General features: G+C 43.1%; 1 protein-coding gene across 3 annotated transcripts in view; it reads right to left on the bottom strand.

Annotated features, from left to right (window-relative positions):
- Positions 1-22,909, bottom strand: part of LOC118398073 (cytohesin-1-like) — a 52,820-nt gene that overhangs the window by 9,654 nt on the left and 20,257 nt on the right. For all 3 annotated transcript variants that reach the window (XM_052473718.1, XM_052473719.1, XM_052473721.1), the window contains exons 2-8: positions 18,044-18,126; positions 6,620-6,684; positions 5,833-5,899; positions 5,619-5,737; positions 5,158-5,238; positions 4,962-5,074; positions 4,630-4,778 (exon numbers count right to left, since the gene is read on the bottom strand). In XM_052473718.1, the coding sequence (XP_052329678.1) occupies positions 4,630-4,778; positions 4,962-5,074; positions 5,158-5,238; positions 5,619-5,737; positions 5,833-5,899; positions 6,620-6,684; positions 18,044-18,126 (677 nt within the window). The remainder of the gene's footprint in view (positions 1-4,629; positions 4,779-4,961; positions 5,075-5,157; positions 5,239-5,618; positions 5,738-5,832; positions 5,900-6,619; positions 6,685-18,043; positions 18,127-22,909) is intronic.

Raw genomic sequence — 22,909 nt, 5'->3', positions numbered from 1 at the left:
TTAATTTTATCCTGACTGTAGGTTATTTTCCTGACATCTGGAATAAAGGACTCATAACCCCAATCTTTAAGAACAGAGACATATTTTACCCTAACAATTACAGACGCATTTGTGTGAACAATAATTTGAGGGAGGTTTTCTGTAGTATTACAAATGCAAGAGTTCTAAACTTCCTTAATAAGCACAATGTCAAGTAAAAGCCAAATTCGATTTCTACCAAAATATTACATGACCAATCATATTTACACCCGACACACCCTGATAGATAAACATGTCCACCAAAATAGCACCAAAATGTACGCTTGCTTTATCGACTTTCAAAATGCATTTAATTCTATTTTGCCTACAGGACTGTTTTAAAAGGTGGTGTAGGGGGTAAAACATGACATTATCAAAACTGGCCATATGCGCAGCATCTTAACTGGTAAGAAAAAACATAAGAATTATTTAACCAGAGACGGGGCCTTCGCCAGGTTTTCAATCTGAGCCCCACGCTCTTCAATATTTACATCAACAGTGGTATTCTAGAAAAAGCAGATGACCTGTGCCTGCTGTCACCCACAACACATGGCCTACAGCTGAGCCTGGACCTGCTAGAGCAGTACTGCCAGACTTGGGCCCTGGCAGTACACCCCAAAAATACAAAAATTATTCATTTTCCAGAGAAGATGCAGATCTCAGGGAATTAGACCAAAGTTCATAATTGGTACAAAATATAGAGTAGGGCACACACTACAATTACTTAGGTTTAAAAATCATATTTACAGGACACCTTCATGAGGCGGTGAATGAACAGAGAGAAAGCACACAGGGCATTCTAAAAAACTAAATCAAATCGAAATACCTCAAATTTGGCGAAAACAAATTGATTGTGTCATTGAACCAATTGCACTATATGGCAGCGAGGTGCGGGGTCCACTTGCAAAACAAGATTCCACCCAATGGGACAAACACCCCATTGAGACCCTGCATACAGAGTTTTGTAAGATTGTCCAGAGGAAAATTACAAACAATACATGCAAGGCAGAATTAGGCCAACATCCACTAATAATTAAAAATAATTTAAAAAGCAATTCTGTTTTGGAAACATCTAAAATACAGTGACCCCCTCTCATATCATTACCATGCCCTGCAATGCCAAGAGCTGAGCATAGAGTCCCCTCATTTAGCTGGTCCAGGTTCACAAACCTGTTTTACTAACACACTGAAGCCTCAGGACCAAACATCCAATGAATCAGAATAAACCAAATTACAACAGTCAAAACAATTATCCTATTGGGAAACACAAGCACAAAGCAGTGCTATCTGGCACCATGGCAAACTATTTGACCATGGTGACTAATCAAAACCTTAGAAAAACCTTGACAAAGAACATGCTCAATGAGCACAGCCTTGTCATTGAGAAGGGTAGACACAGGAAACCTGCTCCATTTAGAGGAAAGGCTGTGCAACCACTACACCACAGCATAACCTGAGACAGAGCTGCATTTCCTGACAAAATGTCCAAAATATAAAACAAATAGTGTAATTTCCTTATTCAAGGTTTCAAAGACCTCTCTGATGAGAATAGGCTACCCGTCCTGTTGGGGGAGGACGCAGAGCGCTGTGGGTTGGCAGAGCACTACATCGCTGCCATAAAATGAGGGACAGTGTCTTACAGACCAACCAACCTGCACATGCCCTTTATGTTATTGTCCATTGTATGGTTATTTTTACCCTTGATTATTGTTGTTACTTATTGTCTCATTGACAATGTTGATTATTATTATTTTAATTATGTTAATATTGTAAATGTATCACTTAATCACCAAAGTATGCTTTGGCAATAAATAAATTGTTACAGCATGCCAATAAAGCAAATTGAATTGAGAGAGGAGAGAGAGAGAGAGAGACTTCCCACAAAATGAGGTGGAAACTGAGCTGCACTTCCTAACCTCCTGCCAAATGTATGACCCTATTAGAGACACATTTCCCTCAGATTACACAGACCCACAAAGAATTCGAAAACAAATCCAATTTTGATAAACTCCCACTCCGCCAGGAAAATAACCTCTCCCTCAACAAAACGAAGGAGCTGATCATGGACTTCAGGAGACAGCAGAAGGAGCACACCCCTATCCATATCGACAGGATGTGCTGAAGAGGAGATCCCTTGCCATGTGTTCTCCAAACTCATTACACATTATAAGAGAAGACAGAGCTGTTATCTTGGCAAAGGGAGCTTGCGCAAAGTATTGAATGAAGGGTGCCAATAACTGTGGCACACATATATTTGAGAAAAATATGTGTTTTATGATAAAAACATATTTTTTCTTTCAATTATTTTAATTTAATAAAATGTTTGATTTTTGTGAATATTTTGAATGAAAGACCAAAAGGATATATTTACCAAGGGTGCCATTATTAGCAGAGGGCGCTGTACTACTGCACTGTTGGAGCTAGGAACAGAAGCATTTCGCTACACCCACAATAACATCTGCTAAATATGTATATGTGACCAATAACATTTTATTTTATTTGATGTATTGGGTGAAATACCAGTGTGTCATCACAGCAGCAAAATGTGACCTATTGCCACAAGAAAAGGGCAACCGGTGAAGAACAAACACCATTGTAAACACAACCCATATTTATGTTCATTCATTTTCTTTTTTCTACTTTAACTATTTGCACATCGTTACGACACTGTGTATAGACAGGCGTTGTCATGTGTGACCAGGTCCTCAACCTCTAGTATTGTATGGATAGAGGGCAGAAGAGACAACATCCGATCCTCGTTTGCTAAGTCAAACGGCACCGCTGGTTCTGCTCACACTGCCCTACCCTGTGCTCTGACCTCTTTCTCCCCTCTCTCTCCAGATGAAATCTTGCGTCTTGTAACGGCCGGCCGCCCAACAACCTGCCCGCTTGACCCTATCCCCTCCTCTCTTCTCCAGACCATTTCCGGAGACCTTCTCCCCTACCTCACCTCGCTCATCAACTCATCCCTGACCGCTGGCTACGTCCCTTCCGTCCTCAAGAGAGCGAGAGTTGCACCCCTTCTGAAAAAACCTACACTCAATCCCTCCGATGTCAACAACTACAGACCAGTATCCCTTCTTTCTTTTCTCTCCAAAACTCTTGAATGTGCCGTCCTTGGCCAGCTCTCCCGCTATCTCTCTCAGAATGACCTTCTTGATCCAAATCAGTCAGGTTTCAAGACTAGTCATTCAACTGAGACTGCTCTTCTCTGTATCACGGAGGCGCTCCGCACCGCTAAAGCTAACTCTCTCTCCTCTGCTCTCATCCTTCTAGACCTATCGGCTGCCTTCGATACTGTGAACCATCAGATCCTCCTCTCCACCCTCTCCGAGTTGGGCATCTCCGGCGCGGCCCACGCTTGGATTGCGTCCTACCTGACAGGTCGCTCCTACCAGGTGGCGTGGCGAGAATCTGTCTCCTCACCACGCGTTCTCACCACTGGTGTCCCCCAGGGCTCTGTTCTAGGCCCTCTCCTATTCTCGCTATACACCAAGTCACTTGGCTCTGTCATAACCTCACATGGTCTCTCCTATCATTGCTATGCAGACGACACACAATTAATCTTCTCCTTTCCCCCTTCTGATGACCAGGTGGCGAATCGCATCTCTGCATGTCTGGCAGACATATCAGTGTGGATGACGGATCACCACCTCAAGCTGAACCTCGGCAAGACGGAGCTGCTCTTCCTCCCGGGGAAGGACGGCCCGTTCCATGATCTCGTCATCACGGTTGACAACTCCATTGTGTCCTCCTCCCAGAGCGCTAAGAACCTTGGCGTGATCCTGGACAACACCCTGTCGTTCTCAACTAACATCAAGGCGGTGGCCCGTTCCTGTAGGTTCATGCTCTACAACATCCGCAGAGTACGACCCTGCCTCACACAGGAAGCGGCGCAGGTCCTAATCCAGGCACTTGTCATCTCCCGTCTGGACTACTGCAACTCGCTGTTGGCTGGGCTCCCTGCCTGTGCCATTAAACCCCTACAACTCATCCAGAACGCCGCAGCCCGTCTGGTGTTCAACCTTCCCAAGTTCTCTCACGTCACCCCGCTCCTCCGCTCTCTCCACTGGCTTCCAGTTGAAGCTCGCATCTGCTACAAGACCATGGTGCTTGCCTACGGAGCTGTGAGGGGAACGGCACCTCAGTACCTCCAGGCTCTGATCAGGCCCTACACCCAAACAAGGGCACTGCGTTCATCCACCTCTGGCCTGCTCGCCTCCCTACCACTGAGGAAGTACAGTTCCCGCTCAGCCCAGTCAAAACTGTTCGCTGCTCTGGCCCCCCAATGGTGGAACAAACTCCCTCACGACGCCAGGACAGCAGAGTCAATCACCACCTTCCGGAGACACCTGAAACCCCACCTCTTTAAGGAATACCTAGGATAGGATAAGTAATCCTTCTCACCCCCCCTTTAAGATTTAGATGCACTATTGTAAAGTGACTATTCTACTGGATGTCATAAGGTGAATGCACCAATTTGTAAGTCGCTCTGGATAAGAGCGTCTGCTAAATGACTTAAATGTAAATGTAAATGTAAGGTATAGATAATGGGAGGGGAAGAGAGAGAGCTTTATAAAAGGACAGAGGGATGGAGAAAGTGATAAATACCCTGAGTAGGTCCTCAGGCAGGTCACCTCCATCGTTGATTCCTCTATTCATGGCGCTGAATCTCTGGTGGGAGGGTTTGTCCTTCACATTGGGGTTATGGAGACTGGTGTTCAGCATGATCACAGCAAACGACAACACATAACACGTATCTGGAGCACAGAGAGGGACAGGAAGGTTTGTGTGTGTGTGTGTGTGTGTGTGTGTGTGTGTGTGTGTGTGTGTGTGTGTGTGTGTGTGTGTGTGTGTGTGTGTGTGTGTGTGTGTGTGTGTGTGTGTGTGTGTGTGTGTGTGTGTGTGTGTGTGTGTGTGTCTGAATGGTGGCCTTTCTATACCGCTGTGTTGGAAGACCCCAGGGTTACAGTGACAGTATCTCTGGGCAAACGCCTCCATCATCCTGTCGATCTTCTGAGCTTCGCCTGGCAACCGAAAACTCCAAAGGAACTGCCTGGGTGAGAGAACATGCAATCATAAGGGTGTGTGTGTGCGTGTGCGTGTGCGTGTGCGTGTGTGTGTGTGTGTGTGTGTTACCTGAGGGCCTGGACCAGGTTGAGGTCTGTGAATTCATGCAGCTCCACGAAGGCATGTAGAACCTCAAGATTGAAGTCATTTCTACAGAAAACACATACCAACAGACAGTATTCAAGTCTATGGCCATAAAACTGAATAGGGTCATGTTCAGTAGGGAATACTGTAATTATACGTTTTAAAAACAAAACTATGCATTTCCTCTTCATTCTGTTTCTCCTTTTTTCAAAATGTTGCTGTGAGATTTCTCAGAGAACAGCTCTGCAACCAGAAACATGAAAACTCAAATATAATCTATAATCTCCTAATACTGACCTCCTTCTGTGGCCAATGTGTGTGTGTGTGTCTGTCTGTCTAGGGAGGATAGGCCAAATCAATATCACTGAGTTGAGAATGCATTAACCCACTTAAGAGGTCACTTAAGAGGTCACTCAATACTGCTCACCCACCCACCCGTTTCTCACCTCTCCCCCAGATAGTCTCCGATGGCGGTCTTGTTAAGCCCCTCCCCTTTATAGAGAAACTGGGCGATGTCATTGCTGGTGTTCTTCAGCAGACCGCTGTCAATCAAAAACCGGATCCCCTGATTGATGGTACACAGCCAATCAAAACACAGAATCCCAACCACAGCACAGAGTGGAGGTTAGGGGCTGGTTTGCCATTGGGTTTCTCCCTCACCTTCTTGGGGTCCATGTTGAACTTCTTACGGCCCATGGACACCTGCTTGTTTCTCTGCATGCTTTTTCTACAGACAAAACACAGTTATGAAGTCTGTATAACACATTCATAGAGCCTACCTAAACACTACATAGGACCTTCAAAACACAATTCCAATTACCCTCATAACAGACAGAAATCTTTGTAAACCATTTAAACACACACGTCATACATGTTATTAACACCATCCCTCAATTAACAGCCCCATTAACTCATTTAGATGTCTGTAGCTTCGGGGCAACAACTGGCCCAGACCAATCACTCTTAAAGGAGACACACACAGACACCCGATCACTGAAATCATTACCAATCATTAAGGATGATTCTTCTCCCTCTCCCAACATTTTTTACATTTGAATAATTTAGCAGACACTCTTATCCAGAGCGACTTACAGTTAGTGCATTCATCTGAAGATAGCTAGGTAAGGCAGCCACACATATCACAGTAGTAGTAAGTAACTTTTTCCTCAATAAAAAGTTATCAGCAAAGTGCTAGTAGGAAAAGACAAGTGCAACTATTATTTATTTTTCAGGGGGCGGGCTTGGATGGCCCTAGAGACCACAGGTGGCAGAACAGAGTGCTAGGGTTGGGGTGAAGGGTTTGAGCATAGCCTGAAGGCAGGGAGGGGCAGAGCCATCACCACACAAAGGGTAGAACGCACACAGTACATACAGTACGCACAGGACAATCCTCAGTAGAGTGATACACAATCACAATAACAGACATAGAAACACACACAGATCATACCTCTCTTTGGTAATGCCCAGGTTGTCAATTTCATTCGTCACCTCTTCTATCTCATCCTTCAGCCTCTAGAGAGAGAGAGATAAGTGTATGGTACAGTGAGATCACATTACTCTGTCTGTCTCGTGATGTCTGACCATCCCTCAACCCCACAGAGCAGCTTTGATGCAGCCTCAGTTAATACTCATACCCATGGCACTAAAAGAGAGGGAGGGAGGAAGAGAGAGGAATGAAGGCGGGAGAAAGAAGAGTGAGAGAAGTTTGTTGTATATATGTAATTGGTGTATGGATGGAGTATGTTTACAAGACGTAAACCAGCTGAAATATCTGACTTTGAAAAAGGGGTTTCTGACAGGAGACATACTTTATATACTGTTTGGGAGGAGTTAAGTGGAGACAATCCTATGGGTTGTGTATGAGGAGGTAAGTGGAGACAGTTCTATGGGTTGTGTAGGATGTAAGTGGGTGAATCTTCTACAGATGATCCCACTGGGAACTGATGCACCTGCTGCTAGCTAGGGTCAAACCAGACAACCCTCCCCCCAACGGTCACTCATTTTGTGGCACGGAGTCAATGTGGATTACTCTACACACAGCCAGAGACAGTAGCCGCAGCGTCGCCCTTGCAAAAGAAACCTGCGACAGATTGGCTAGTGAAACGCACACTCGACCCTGTGATTGGACCAGAAAATTGTCAATCAACACAGGTCGGTGAGCTAGCGAACAGATTACGGATTTGCTGTAGCATTCAGCTATAGAATTGGGTGCAGTGCAAAGGTCAAATTGTAGGATGAGAGGATTGACATAATAAATAAATATGCAGCTCTAAACATTGTTTGGCTTATGAAGCCCCCTCCATCTGTGCAGAGAAGATAACCTCCTCCGAATCCCCAAAACACAACAGCCACAGGAGAACTTTGTTTGGACATCGTAAAGGACCATTCATCAACACTGAAAAGATATAGCTAGCTAACAACCTCCTTTTCTACGTAGAAAAGACGGTCAGAGACTTACCAGCTACGTTAGCCTCTCGAAAAAAAGCTTCTCCCAAGTACTCCGATTGCCTGCTGCACTGCTACTTGGATTCCACCTGGCGATCGGTACACCGTCTGCCCTGGCCTGTCTCCCCCTGTCTGGTATAGGCACCCCTGCCACACCCCCCCTCCCCCGAGCTTTCGCTAGTCTCCAGCACACATGCACTGTTGAGGCGAGTGACTCTGAACTTACAATGGCTAGCCCCAAGTTGTTATATTTTTCTCTTGTGCTTTATGCTATTTGTCTCATGACTCCTGCATGTTTAGTTGACTATGAACTTGCTTGTTTAGACCAACCGTGGGACAGACTGTTTGTTCCCACACTCGGGACTCTGACTCTCTATTGGTTACACGGACTCTTGGCCTCTCATCCTATTCTAACCACATCTCGCCGGCGTTGTATACAAGTTACCTGATGAAATTGCTGTACAATATGATCTTGTTGCCATCTAATGCACATTCCAATGTTATAAAATCAACACTGCAGAGCTCTCCCTGTCCTTTGCCTTGCCCTGATTGTATGAACTGATTGCATGAACACCCTGGCCATCTGCTGTTGCTAGCCCCAATTCTGATTTGTGCTCTGATATCTGCTTCAATTATTTCTGGTCTTGTAAAAGCCTGGGTTTTCTGCACGTTAACACTAGAATCTTATTACCTAAAATGGATCAATTGAAAGTGTGGGTTCACAGCTCCAATCCAGATGTGTTGGTCATTACAGAGACATGGTTAAGAAAGAGAGTTTTGAGCAATGTTAACCTTTCTCGTTATAATCTTTTTCGGCAAGACAGATCTTCCAAAGGTGATGGAGTGGCAATCTTTAACAAGGATCACCTTCAGTGCTCGGTTGTCTCCACCAAGTCTGTCCCCAAACAATTTGATTTGCTGATTTTACACATTAAACTTTGTTGACTGATACTGGGTGTTATCGGCCACCATCAGCACCGGCATGTGCCCTAAATGCCCTAACCTCTCTCCTGGCCCTTTACACCAAGTCTGAATTTGTCCTATTAGGTGACCTAAACAGGGACATGCTTAAACCACTAGACCAAGTCCTAAAGCAATGGGACTCAAATCAAATTGTATTACTTACGAGCCCCTAACCAACAATGCAGTTTTAAAAAATACAGATAAGAATAAGAAACAAAAGCAACAAGTCATTAAAGAGCAGCAGTAAAATAACAATAGCAAGACTAAATACAGGGGGGTACCAGTACGGGGTAATATGTACATGTAGGTAGAGTTATTAAAGTGACTATGCATAGATGATAACAGATAGTAGCAGCGGTGTAAAATAATGGGGGGGTGGGGGTGGGGGCAATGCAAAGTGTCTGGGTAGCCATTTGATTAGATGTTCATGAGTCTTATGACTTGGGAGTAGAAGCGGTTTAAAAGCCTTTTGGACCTAGACTTGGCATTCCAGTACTGTTTCCGTGCGGTAGCAGAGAAACCAGTCTATGACTAGAGTGGCTGGAGTCAACGACAATATTTAGGGCCTTCCTCTGACACCGCCTGGTATAGAGGTCCTGGATGGCCGGAAGCTTCGCACTACCCTCTGTAGTGCCTTGCGGTCAGAGGCCGAGCAGTTGCCATACCAGGCAGTGATGCAACCTGTCAGGATGCTGTCGATGATGCAGCTATAGAACCTTTTGAGGATCTGAGGACCCATGCCAAATATTTTCAGTCTCCGGAGGGGGAATAGGTGTTGTAGTGCCCTTTAAACGGTCTTCAATGATTGTGTTGGAGTTGTGCCTGGCCGTGCAGTCATGGGTGAACAGAGGGGACTGAGCACGCACCCCTGAGGGGCCCCTGTGTTGAGGATCAACCTGCCGTCTGCTGATTTCATGCTCGTATGACTGCTACAAGGTTCCTATTTTATACCATGTTGTGCTGCAACCATGTTGCGTTGCTATCATGTTGTCATGTTGTGTTGCTACCATGCTGTGTTTTCATGTGTTGCTGCCATGCTAATGTTGTTGTCTTAGGTCTCTCTTTATGTAGTGTTGTCTCTCATCGTGATGTGTTTTGCCCTATATTTGTATTTATTTTTAATTTTCAATCCCTTTTGCCTTCTGGTAGGCAGTCATTGTAAATAAGAATTTGTTCTTAACTGACTTGCCTAGCTAAATAAAATCAAGAATATTAACTGTTTACTTTGCTAGCTCACCAGCAACAATTACGAACATAGGCCGACTGATCTTTTGGTATGTAAAAATTGCTTGAAATGTATCATTTAGTTATGAAGCTTGTATTTGGAATTTGCTGTTAAAATGAATTATTACTGTGGCGAAAACACATCATATGCGAAGCTCTTCACTTGCGCTCTACAAACTCCTGCCTATGGAGGGCTTTTTTTCCTTGTTGAAATGTTTGCTGTTGCTTTCACACATGTAAATACATAGACCTATGTGGTAAATCTATATGACATCCAATACAACAATAATAATAGCTAGCGTTTCATCATTCCATCCCTATACTGTTCATTTCAACAGTCATTTCTGTTTCATAGGCCTATAATACATTTTCATTTAGCCAACCATTTCGTACACTGCTCTGAGTGGGCCCAATGTTTATAGTGCACATGAACGTTCGCAAGACTAATGAGGGAGAAGTTCTGTTTATTTCATTCATATTTCCTGTGTTATGTCGGAGTTCTGTGTGTCTGTGTCCTATTTTTTAAGATATGATTAGGCAAATCAGTTAATAACAATTCTTATTTACAATGACGGCCTACACCGGCCAAACCCAGACGATGCTGGGCCAATTGTGCGCCACCCTATGGGACTCCCAATCACGGCTGGTTGTGATACAGCCCTATGTCTCTGCCATTATGGTTGTGGGTAATAGGAGTGAACATGGTGCTCAGTGTAACAGAAATATGCTACATGGCCTGCGCTCCACGCTTTGGGGTCAAAACGTTCAATAAGAGAAAATGATTGTTCCATATATGCATGGTGTTTAAATATTAACAATCATTAAGTCTGATTAAGACAAATGTACCAATGTAACAATGGATGTGCAAAATGCTTTTTACATTGTAGAACCAGTTTATTGTCAATTGGGTAATTGTATGGTCCTGGGGGCCAAGTGCTTATAGGTCTCTACCTGTTTGAGCTCCTTTTAGACCGTTTCCATTTGGTTTCTCAAGTGGAGGCTGTACAGTCTTGCCCTCTACCTGTGTCCATTCAGATATGATAGGTTAAGCCTGGTACAGAGGCTATTTATTTTGGGCTATTGCATGTGTATATTTGGTAAATTTACTTGAACATTTTGTATGATATGGTGCTTTCACCATTGAACACCAAGAACTGTAAAAAAAATCTACACTGAGCACGTCAACCTGCCTTCTGCTGATTTCATGCTCTTATGACTGCTACAAGGTTCCTATTTTATAATTACATAGTCTAATCAAACTGTGTTGTAGACAAATGAGTAGACAAATGAATGAAAAGGGCTGCCTCAATATATACACAAAGAGTTGTAGTTGCATGTATAGATTCTATTTTTTTACTTGACTTGAGACTTGAAAACTTGTGACTTGAAAACTTGTGACTTGAAAACTTGTGACTCGACTTGCTCCTAAAATACCTTGGACTTAACTTGAGTCTTGACCTGTATTACTTGAGACTCGGATAATTGGTCCCACCACTCACACACAAACACAGTCCCTTTCAGGGTCAGGTTAAGGGGCAGGTCAAGATCTAAGCCCCTGGCTGGCTAATCAGAGCCACTGAGATCAAATACACAAAAACAGAGAGATGAAACAAAGAGAAAGGGGGGGGGGGGATATTGAAAACATTGTTTTGTGAATGTGGAGAGAGAGGGGGATAGAGACATTTGAGAGAGATAAATAAGATGGAGAGAGCAACAGAGAGGGAGGATGAAGGAATAAGAGAGTGAGATGAGACACATAGCGCTTTGAGAATCAAAAAATATATTTAACCTTTATTTAACCAGGAAGGGCTCATTGAGATTTGAAATATATTTTCAAGAGCATCCTGGCCAAGATAGGCCGTACCAAGTCATTACACAATTAAAGACAGACAACATGAAAAACTATAGGTAATCTAGTAAAAAAAATGAGAATTCAAAAAAATGAGTATAACAAAATCATATAACAGCAAATTAAAAACATTGACAGGTCAGGGAATCAAACTCAAAATCCTTCATCAATGATTTAAAAACACCAATCGGGACAAGTTCTTCCAGTTTAAAAGTATTTTGTAAGGTGTTCCAAGACGATGGCGCAGAGTATATAAAAGCCCTTGTACCAAATACAGTTCAGACCTTTGGAACAGTTAGCAGGATAAAGTCCTGCGAACGAAGAGAGTACCCACCACACTTCTGAACAATACAAATGCACAAATAAAAAAATGGTAGTAAACCCATAATGGCTTTGTAAATAAAAGTATACCAGTGACTGAGCCTACGAGTGACTAGAGAAGGCCAGCTAACCCTGGTATACAAAGTGCAGTGGTGCGTAAGGTTTTTGCAGTTTAAAATAAATCTCAAAGCTGCGTGGTAAAAGGTATCAATTGATCTCAAAAACTGAGAAGAAGCATTCATATATAAAATATCCCCATAGTCTAGTAAGGGCATAAATGTAGCTGATACTAGCCTCCTGGCTTCAAAAGAAAAACAGGCCATATTCCTAAAATAATAATCATTTATTATTATAGGGTGAGATGAAGAGACAGACGTTGCGTCCAAATGGCTTCCTACTCCCTACATAGTCAATTACTTTTGACCACTACCAGTGGACTTCATAGGGAATAGGGTGCCATTTGGACGCACACAGAGAGGGGGTTACAGACCGGTTTCTAACAGATTAGAGGGATAATCATCGGAGGACAATATGCATGAGAGAGTCTGCTGACTCTGATGTATCCTGCATCTGTGTTTGGGTTACCAGTTTGACACGTCGCCAGTCTCGGTAACAGGGACATTACACACTCTATTACCACTCCATCAGCCCCCCTGGGGTCCTACCATCCTTTACCAATAGACAACTTTAGCACAATACTAATATTAATGTTTGCACACACCCACAGGATAAGAGCGCCTGCTAAATTACTTTTTGTTTTTGGCTTTGGCTTTTAAAAATAAAAATGAGTAATTTAGCAGACACTCTTATCTAGAGCGATTTACAGGAGCAATTACGGTTAAGTACCTTGCTCAAGGGCACGTCAGCAGATTTTTCACCTAGTCGGCTTAGGGATTCAAACCAGTAACCTTTTGATTACTGGCGCAAAGCTCTAACCGCTCTGCTACCTGCGACTTCTGTGCTGCCAGTAATTTACAGTAACCTACTGGCTACCGTTCCAACTGCTCCAGTTTCAACTGTTCTGCCTTATTATTATTCGATCATGCTGGTCATTTATGAACATTTGAACATCTTGGCCATGTTCTGTTATAATCTCCACCCGGCACAGCCAGAAGAGGACTGGCCACCCCTCATATGCTCTCTCTAATTCTCTCTTTCTTTCTCTCTCTCGGAGGACCTGAGCCCTAGGAGCATGCCCCAGGACTACCTGACATGATGACTCCTTGCTGTCCCCAGTCCACCTGACCGTGCTGCTGCTCCAGTTTCAACTGTTCTGCCTTATTATTATTTCGACCATGCTGGTCATTTATGAACATTTGAACATCTTGGCCATGTTCTGTTATAATCTCCACCCGGCACAGCCAGAAGAGGACTGGCCACCCCACATAGCCTGGTTCCTCTCTAGGTTTCTTCCTAGGTTTTGGCCTTTCTAGGGAGTTTTTCCTAGCCACCGTGCTTCTACACCTGCATTGCTTGCTGTTTGGGGTTTTAGGCTGGGTTTCTGTACAGCACTTTGAGATATCAGCTGATGTACGAAGGGCTATATAAATACATTTGATTTGATCATTATCACATCAAATCTACTGAAACACCAATGCACAGCATATTACTGGAACACCTGTCTACAGCAACATGCTGCATTTCTAGAATCTACAGTGCATTACTGGAAACAGTGGTAAGTAAAACTGTTGCAGATTTACAGTGCAGGGAGCTAGTATCAACGACAGGCAGTATTTCTGCTCCATGTATTTGATATACAGTACAGTACAGTAGGTATTTCAATACCTATTTTGTCATTTGTATTTCACTGGCCTAAGCTACAATTCATGTAGCCCATTTTGTAACAGTTTAATAATGCATGCATGAATTTCCTAATACAAAAAAAGCCCGCTTAACTATAACAACATTGTCGGTAACGGTAACATAACCTTTATACTTGCCATGACTGTGCTATGTTCTTGCACTGACAGTGTCGCTGTGGATAAGTGTGTCTGCTAAATTACCAAAATTTAAAAATGAACACTTGCAAAGAACATGCTTGGGTATCAGCCCCTGAACTAGGCCTTAATTTGATCAAAATACAAGTAGTTTAAGGGTTGAACTCAGAATAATACCCAGCTGTGTGCTTTGCAAGTTAATTTTTACATTTCGGTCATTTAGCAAGTGCTCTTGTCCAGAGCGACTTAGTCAGTGCATTATACTAAGGTTGATAAGAAAACACATCATAGCAAGTACAACCTTTACTGAGAATTTTGTTGAAATTAAGGATACATTATCCTTCAAGGTATTTTGTATTTGTAACAAGTTACTTTGAAGGATCTTTGCCCATCTCTGGCTAGTGGAAAGTACGTTACTGTAAGTTAGACCAGTAGACCAGTTGAGAACAAGTTCTCATTTACAACTGCGACCTGGCCAAGATAAAGCAAAGCACTGCAACACAAACAACAACACAGAGTTACACATGGAATAAACAAACGTTCAGTCAATAACAATAGAAAAAGTCTATATACAGTGTGTGCAAATGGCATGAGGAGGTAAGGCAATAAATAGACCATAGTAGCGAAGTAAATTACAATTTAGCAAATTAACACTGGAGTGATAGATTAACACTGGAGTGCAGATGATGATGTGCAAGTAGAAATACTGGTGTGCAAAAAAGTCAAATAAAACAATATTGGGATGAGGTAGGTAGATTGGATGGGCCATTTATAGATGGGCTGTGCACAGCTGCAGCGATCGGTTAGCTGCTCAGATAGCTGATGCTTAAAGTTAGTGAGGGAGATATAAGTCTCCAACTTCAGCGATTTTTGCAATTAGTTCCAGTCATTGGCAGCAGAGAACTGGAAGGAAAGGCAGCCAAAGAGGTGTTGGCATTGGGGATGACCTGTGAGATATACCTGCTGGAGCGCATGACCAGTGAGCTGAGATAAGGCTGACCTTTACCTAGCAAAGACTTATAGATGACTTGGAACCAGTTGTCAGGCGACGAATATGTAGTGAGGGCCAGCCGACAAGAGCATACAGGTCGCAGTGGTGGAGTGCATCCAGTTTGCTGAGTAGAGTATTGGAAGCTATTTTGTAAATGACATCGCCGAAGTCGAAGATTGGTAGGATAGTCAGTTTTACGAGGGTATGTTCGGCAGCGTGAGTGAAGGAGGCTTTGTTGAGAAATAGGAAGCCGATTCTAGATTTAATTTTGAATTGGAGATGTTTAATATGAGTCTGGAAGGAGAGTTTACAGTCTAGCCAGACACCTAGGTATTTGTAGTTGTCCACATATTCTAAGTCAGAACCGTCCAGAGTAGTGATGCTAGTCGGGCGGGTAGCGATCGGTTGAAAAGCATGCGTTTAGTTTTACTAGCGTTTAAGAGCAGTTGGAGGCCACGGAGGAGTGTTGTATGGCATTGAAGCTCGTTTGGAGGTTTGTTAACAGTGTCCAAAGAAGGACCAGATGTGGTGTTGTCTGCGTAGAGGTGGATCAGGGAATCACCCACAGCAAGAGCGACATCATTGATATATGCAGAGAGAAAAGTCGGCCCGAGAATTAAACCCTGTGGTACCCAATAGAGACTGCCACAGGTTCGGACAACAGGCCCTCCAATTTGACATACTGAACTTTGTCTGAGAAGTAGTTGGTGAACCAGGCGAGGCGGTCATTTGAGAAACCAAGGCTGTTGAGTCTGCCGATAAGAATACGGTGATTGACAGAGTCGAAAGCCTTGGCCAGGTCGATGAAGACGGCTGGAGTACTGTCTTTTATCGATGGCGGTTATGATATCGTTTAGTACCTTGAGCGTGGCTGAGGTGCACCCGTGACCAGCTCGGAAACCAGATTGCACATCGGAGAAGGTACGGTGGGATTCGAAATGGTCAGTGATCTGTTTGTTAACTTGGCTATCGAAGACTTTAGAAAAGGCAGGGCAGGATGGATACAGGTCTATAACAGTTTGGGTCTAGAGAGTGTGTCCCTTTGAAGAGGGGGATGACCGTGGCAGCTTTCCAATCTTTAGGGATCTCGGACGATACGAAAGAGGTTGAACAGACTGGTAATAGCGGTTGCAACAATGGTGACGGATAATTTTAGAAAGAGAGGGTCCAGATTGTCTAGCCCAGCTGATTTGTACAGGTCCAGGAATAGAGCAAAGCACAGGCAAAGCCCTAGAGGAAAACCTGGTTCAAATTTGTTTTCCAACAGACAAATTCACCTGTCAGCAAGATAATAACCTAAAATGCGAGGCCAAATATACACTGAGTGTACAAAACATTAGGATCCTCTTACTTATATTGAGTTGCACCCCCTTTTGCCCTCAGAACAACCTCAATTCATTGGGGCATAGACTCAACAAGGTGTCGAAAGCGTCCACAGGGATGCTGGCCCATGTTGACTTCAATTCTTCCCACAGTTGTGTCAAGTTGGATGGATTTCCTTTGGGTGGTGGACCATTCTTGATACACACTGGAAACTGTTGAGCGTGAAAAACCCAGCAGTGTTGCAGTTCTTAGCACCCTGAAACCAGTGTGCCAGGCACCTACCACCATACCCCGTTCAAGGGCACTTAAATCTTTTGTCTTGCCCATTCACCCTCTGAATGGCACACACAATCCATGTCTCAAGGATAAAAAATTCCTTATTTAAATCTCTCTCCTCCACGTCATCTACATTGATTGAAGTGGATTTAACAGATGACATCAATAAGGGATCATAGCTTTCACCTGGATACACCTGGTCAGTCTGTCAGGGTATTCAACGCTCACCCTACGAGGTCCGGCACCTGCTGGTTTTCTGTTCTAGCTGATATTTAAATTGCACCCACCTGGTGTCCCACGTCTAAATCAGTCTGTGATTAGAGGGGAACAATTTAAAAAAGCAGTGGAACTGGCTTCAAGGTCCAGAATTGAATTGGAAGGATTTATGTAATGGAAAGAGCAGGTGTTCCTAATGTTTTGTACACTTCGTGTACACTGGAGTTGCTTACCAAGACGATATAAATTTTACAGAGTGGCCTAGTCACAGTTTTGACTTAAAATCAGGTCAGAAAAAATCTATGGCAAGACTTGAAAATGGCTGTCTAGCAATGATCAACAACCAACTTGACAGAGCTTAAAGAGTTTTTAAAAAAAATGTGCAAATACTGTACAATACAGGTGTGCAAAGCTCAGAGACTTACAGAAAGAACAGAAAGACTCACAGCTGTAATCGCTGCCAAAGATGATTCTAACATGTATTGACTCAGGGTTGTGAATACCTATGTGAATGTGTTATTTCTGTATTTCATTTTCAAAAATTAGCAAACATTTCTAAAAACATGTTTTCACTTTGTCATTATGGGGTATTGTGTTTTTTGTTATTATGGGATAATGTATGAGAAAATAGATGTAATCCATTTTGAATTCAGGCTGTAACACAAAATGTGGAAGTCAAGGGGTATGAATACTTCCTGAAGGCACTGTAGGTATTCAGATGTATACCCTGTTTTTTTTTTATTAAATTGAGGGTTCATATAAATTATCATAATAAAATATATTTGGTCATGGAATAACATTTGGGGAAATCGGTTCTAGACTTTATTTTCCTTATCCATTATTAAATAGCCTGCCTAAAAGATATCATGAGTCTTGTAAAACCAGGTAGAATTGCAGAAAATTATCTTAAGAAAAAAAAGCATCAGTCCCTCAAATTAAATTAAATAAAGCTGGTGTTGTATTTAATATAGACTCTCTCAATAAACAATACTACAAAAGTGAATAAGGGGGCTCTGGGGGAAATAGCTAGGAACCCCTGATCTAGAATGTAATGCTCTAGTGGACAAATGTGTTCCCTTTCCTTCTCCCTTCCCCTCTCCTTCTCTACCACTTTCATAATTGGCCAGTGAAGAGGGCATACCGTGCGAGTAGAAATCAAGCCCAGGATTGAGGAGGAGGTCCTAATTCTTAGGACATGCTCTTTCAGGTTTAACCAATTAAAACCACAAAGAGAGAAAATTGCCATTCAATAACAGAATCAGCTGCTTTGCATTTGGCAATAAAGGTTTGAAGGCTCCAGCAGTCCGCTACTGAAGTGTCTGTTACCTGTATGTCCCGCAGTAGTTCTTGTTTCCTGCGCCGTATGCTCTCCAACTCCTGTTTCTCCTTGGGACTCAGATCATGAGGCACTGAGAGAGGGAGAGAGAGAGCGAGTGTGTGAAGTAGAAAGTGAGGATAACAGTGCTCTGGGTCACCATGGCAACACAGAGCCTACATCCATCAAATTACACCCCAAACTCCAACCCTCTTCTAGCCAACTGCTGAGGTGACATACCCCCACATACACCTTACAAACCAGCCCCCCGCCACCCCCATGCCAATTAAGCACTCAAGCGCCACACCAAGTACTCAACTCACAAGACCAAACTAACCCTCCCAGACACACACCTGAACAATATCTGCACTACAAAAATAAGAGAAAGACAGAACACCACGTGTCCATCCGAGAGAGAAAGCTGGAAAAGGACACACATCACACCGTAGACCAACTAAACAGAGAAGCTGAAGCTGTAGACCAAAATATCAGTTCCCATTTTGAAACATGGAGATGAGAATAACATCTCCCTGGTGCGTGCACACCCACTACATGAGCCCCAAATTTCATCAGGGGAGGAGAACAGAATGGATTTACATATCAGCTTATGAAGTAATCAGGCCAGTGGTATAGTTTAGAGGTCAGTGTGTGTGACAGAACACACTGTCATAGCTCTACTGCCACTGGATGTGTGGTGGCTGCACCTTCAACAACAAAACACACACACTGTTGGCCTCTGCCTGTTTACTGTCCTTACACACACACAAGACAAATCCACAAAGTCATTTAGGCTACTAAACAACAGTTTAGATCTTCTACAAAATAAAGTTCTCAATTTTATCCATTGAAGACTGTTGTGATGTGTCTTTTGTACACGTAGGCCTAGTACTCAACTAAGACGTGTGTATACAGTGCATTCAGAAGAGACCCCTTCACTTTTTCCACATTTTATTACATTACAGCCTTATTCTAAGATCAATCTAAATGTAACGGATGTGAAACGGCTAGCTAGTCAGCGGTGGTGCGCGCTAAATAGCGTTTCAATCGGTGACGTCACTTGTTCCCCTTGCTCTGCAAGGGCCGTTGCTTTTGTGGAGCGATGGGTAACGATGCTTCGAGGGTGACTGTTGTTGATGTGTGCAGACGGTCCCTGGTTCGCGCCTGGGTATGGGCGAGGGGACGGTCTAAAATTATACTGTTACATACACACAATACCTCATAAAGTATTGTGAACATCACCGGGACCAAGCTTCCTGCCATCCAGGACCTCTATACCAGACGTGTCAGAGGAAGGCCCTAAAAATTGTCAAAAGACTCCAGCCACCCGAGTCTTAGACTGTTCTCTCTGCTGCCGCAAGGCAAGCGGTACCGGCGCGCTAAGTCTAGGTCCAAAAGACTTAACAGCTTCTACCCCCAAAACCATAAGACTCCAGAACAGCAAATCAAATGGCTACCCAGACTATTTGCATTGCACCCCACCCTCTTTCACACTGCTACTACTCTGCTTATTATCTATGCATAGTCATTTTAACTCTACCTGCATGTACATATTACCTCAATTACCTCGACTAACCAGTGTCGCCGTACAGGTACCCCCTGTATATAGCCTCGCTATTGTTATTTTACTGCTGCTCTTTAATTATTTGTTACTTTAATTTTTTTACTTTCTTAAAACTGCATTGTTGATTAAGGAGTTGTAAGTAAGCATTTCACTGTAAGGTGGTATTTGGCGCATGTGACAAATACAATTTGATAATGACAAAGCGAAAACAGTTTAACATTTTTGCAAATGTATAACATTAAAACATGTAATACCTTATTTACATAAGTATTCAGACCCTTTGCTATGAGACTCGAAATTGACGTCAGCTGCATCCTGTTTCCATTGATTATCCTTGAGATGTTTCTACAACTAGGTTAGAGTCCACCTGTGGTAAATTAAATTGATAGGTGTGTGTGTGCCTTTAAAAATCTTGTCCTGTCTATAGAAGGTCCCTCAGTTGACAGTATATGTCAAATCAAACACCAAGCAATGAGGTTGAAGGAATTGTCCGTAGAGAGCCAAGACAAGATTGTGTCGAGGCACAGATCTAAGGAAGGGTACCAAACAATTTCTGCAGCATTGAAGGCCCCCAAGAACACAGTGGCCTCCATCATCCTTAAATGGAAAACATTTGGAACCACCAAGACTCTTCCTAGAGCTGGCTGCCGGACCAAACTGAGCAATCAGGGGGAGAAGTGCCTTGGTCAGGGAGGTGACCAAGAACCCGATGGTCACTGACAGAGCTCCAGAGTTCCTCTGTGGAGAACCTTCCAGAAGGACAACCATCTCTGCAGCACTCCATCAATCAGGCTGTTATGGTAGAGTGGCCAGACGGAAGCCACTCCTCAGTCAAAAGAACGACAGCCCACTTGGAGTTGCCAAAAGGCACCTAAAAGACTCTCAGACCACGATCATCTGATCTGATGCAATCTAAATTGAAGTCTTTGGCCTGAATGCCAAGTGTCACGTCTGGAGGAAACCTGGCACCATCCCTATGTTGATGGCAGCATCATGCTGTGGTGATGTTTTTCAGAAGCAGGGACTGGGAGACTACTCAGGATCGAGGGGAGGATGAATGGAGCAAGGTACAGAGAGATCATTGATGAAAACCTGCTCCAGAGTGACCAGGACCTCCGACTGGGGTGAAGGATCACCTTCCAACAGGACAACGACCCTAAGCACACAGCCAATACAACGCATGAATGGCTTTGGGACAAGTCTCAATGTCCTTGAGTAGCCGAACCAGAGCTCGGACTTGAAACCGATCGAACATCTCTGGAGACCTGAAAATAGCTGTGCAGCGATGCTCCCCATCGAGCCTGAGGATCTGTGGAGAAGAATGGGAGAAACTCCCCAAATACAGGTCTGCCAAGCCTGTAGCGTCATACCAAAGACTCGAGTCTGTAATCGCCAAAAAAGGTGATTCAACAAAGTACTGAGTAAAGGGTCTGAATACTTATGTAAACGTGTTTTATTTATTAGCAAAAAATTCTAAAAACCTGTTTTTGCATTGTCATTATGTGGTATTGTGTGTAGATGGATGAGGATTTTTTTTTAAATCAATTTTAGAATAAGGTTGTAACCTAACAAATGTGGAAAAAGTCAAGGTGTCTGAATACTTTAACTAGGCAAGTCAGTTATGAACAAATTCTTATTTTCAATGACTGCCTAGGAACAGTGTTCACTGGCAGCACGACAGATTTGTACCTCATTAGGTCAGGGATTTGAACTTGCAACCTTTCGGTTACTAGTTCAACGCTCTAACCACTAGGCTACCCTGCCGTATCAATCAATAATTTATTTGTTCATGTCATCACACAGCATAGGAGTCATTCATGATTTGAAATGCAATCAAGCACTTTAGTTTTAAAATACCTAAGCGACCATTGAATAATTTGCATAAACAATAAATAGGCCTAAACCATTACATTTCGGAAATTGCATTCACAAATGAATGTGACTGTTTTTAGTGTTTGCTGTAATAAAGGCTTCAACAGACTATCTGGTACCTAGCCGAGCCGGAGCCCGGCTATTTAGTGTTGTTTACATTGCTCCAAATGGTCAGAAAACATATTGTAAACAAACAGTACCTGTTTGGCAGACATAATATGCATGCAGCGCTTGCTCCTTACCTTCTTTATCTTGATCTCCAGTATTTTCCACAACTAGTCAAATGTATTCCACATATCAGACTTCCCCTTTACTGCCTGAGCAACCAGTAAACATTCCATTTTCGAGTTTGTCACGTGCTCTGCATCCATTTTGCTGTCACGTGTTACGGTGTTCAGAGTTTGTTATAACCAATTTATTGGCGTGATTAGGATATGCTATATGCTATCGGTCAGGCCCTATTGCGATGCATACATGTGTCACGTAAAGAGAGCAAGGGTTGAAGGAACAAATTAGGGATTTCGGAAACAAAACTTCTCAGTCAGAAATGGCTGTAATTATGTTGCAGCTTCAGCAACACTGACAGAGCGATACACACTGTTGATGTCCTGTGGTGGTCGCTGCAGCGTGGAGGAGAGTTTTTTTTAACAGTGCAGCAAGTCTAAGCCAGATCCAGCTCGAGACGAAACGGTATGAAAATTTCATATCACGATTATAATGAACAAAATTAATCACCGTATTATCTCGGTATTGTTAACAATGTTATGTGCTGTAAATGTTCAAGTACTGATACACACAATTAAATAATTTCACAACGTTTTATGTTGAAAACCAACAAACAAATCAAATTAGCAGCACTATGCACTTTGTGTGCATAAACATTAAAATAATAACATTAAAGATGTGGCCATGAGAGGTAAAAGTTTCCCTAGTGCAGGTTTTAATGAATACTACCTTAAGTAAGCAAATTAAATGTGCATATAAAAGCAACACAAGTAAACAATGTGCATGTAAGAACAATACAACCATATATAAACAAATCCAATGTGCAGGTGTTGACATTAAAATAACACAAAATATGTAAACAAATCAAATGAACAGCACTGTCTGTCTGTTCTCTCCTTCATAAAGACATAAGGTGCTGCTGGCCTAACATCCTGTATGTATGTATCTTTGTTCACTTGAGATTGAAATGTAAAAATGTCAGGATATTTTCTTTGTCTGGTTTAAGTAGTGATCTGCGAGGGGAGACAATGTGCCCGCTGGCACTGAACACTCTCTCTGATGGCATGCTGGTTGCCGGGATGCACAAAAGCTTCCTGGCAACCCTGGCAAGGTGAGGCAGCTCTGATGCATGGCCCCTCCACCACACCAGTGGATCCTCTTCTGCTGGAATGGGTGGCAGAGACAGGTAGACCTTGATCTCTTCTTTCACTCTGTCTTC

This window comes from Oncorhynchus keta, chromosome 2 (assembly GCF_023373465.1).
Source record: "Oncorhynchus keta strain PuntledgeMale-10-30-2019 chromosome 2, Oket_V2, whole genome shotgun sequence".
NCBI classification, from domain to species: domain Eukaryota; kingdom Metazoa; phylum Chordata; class Actinopteri; order Salmoniformes; family Salmonidae; genus Oncorhynchus; species Oncorhynchus keta.
Note: the sequence above shows the minus strand (reverse complement) of the source record. Positions and strands in the feature narration are given on the sequence as shown.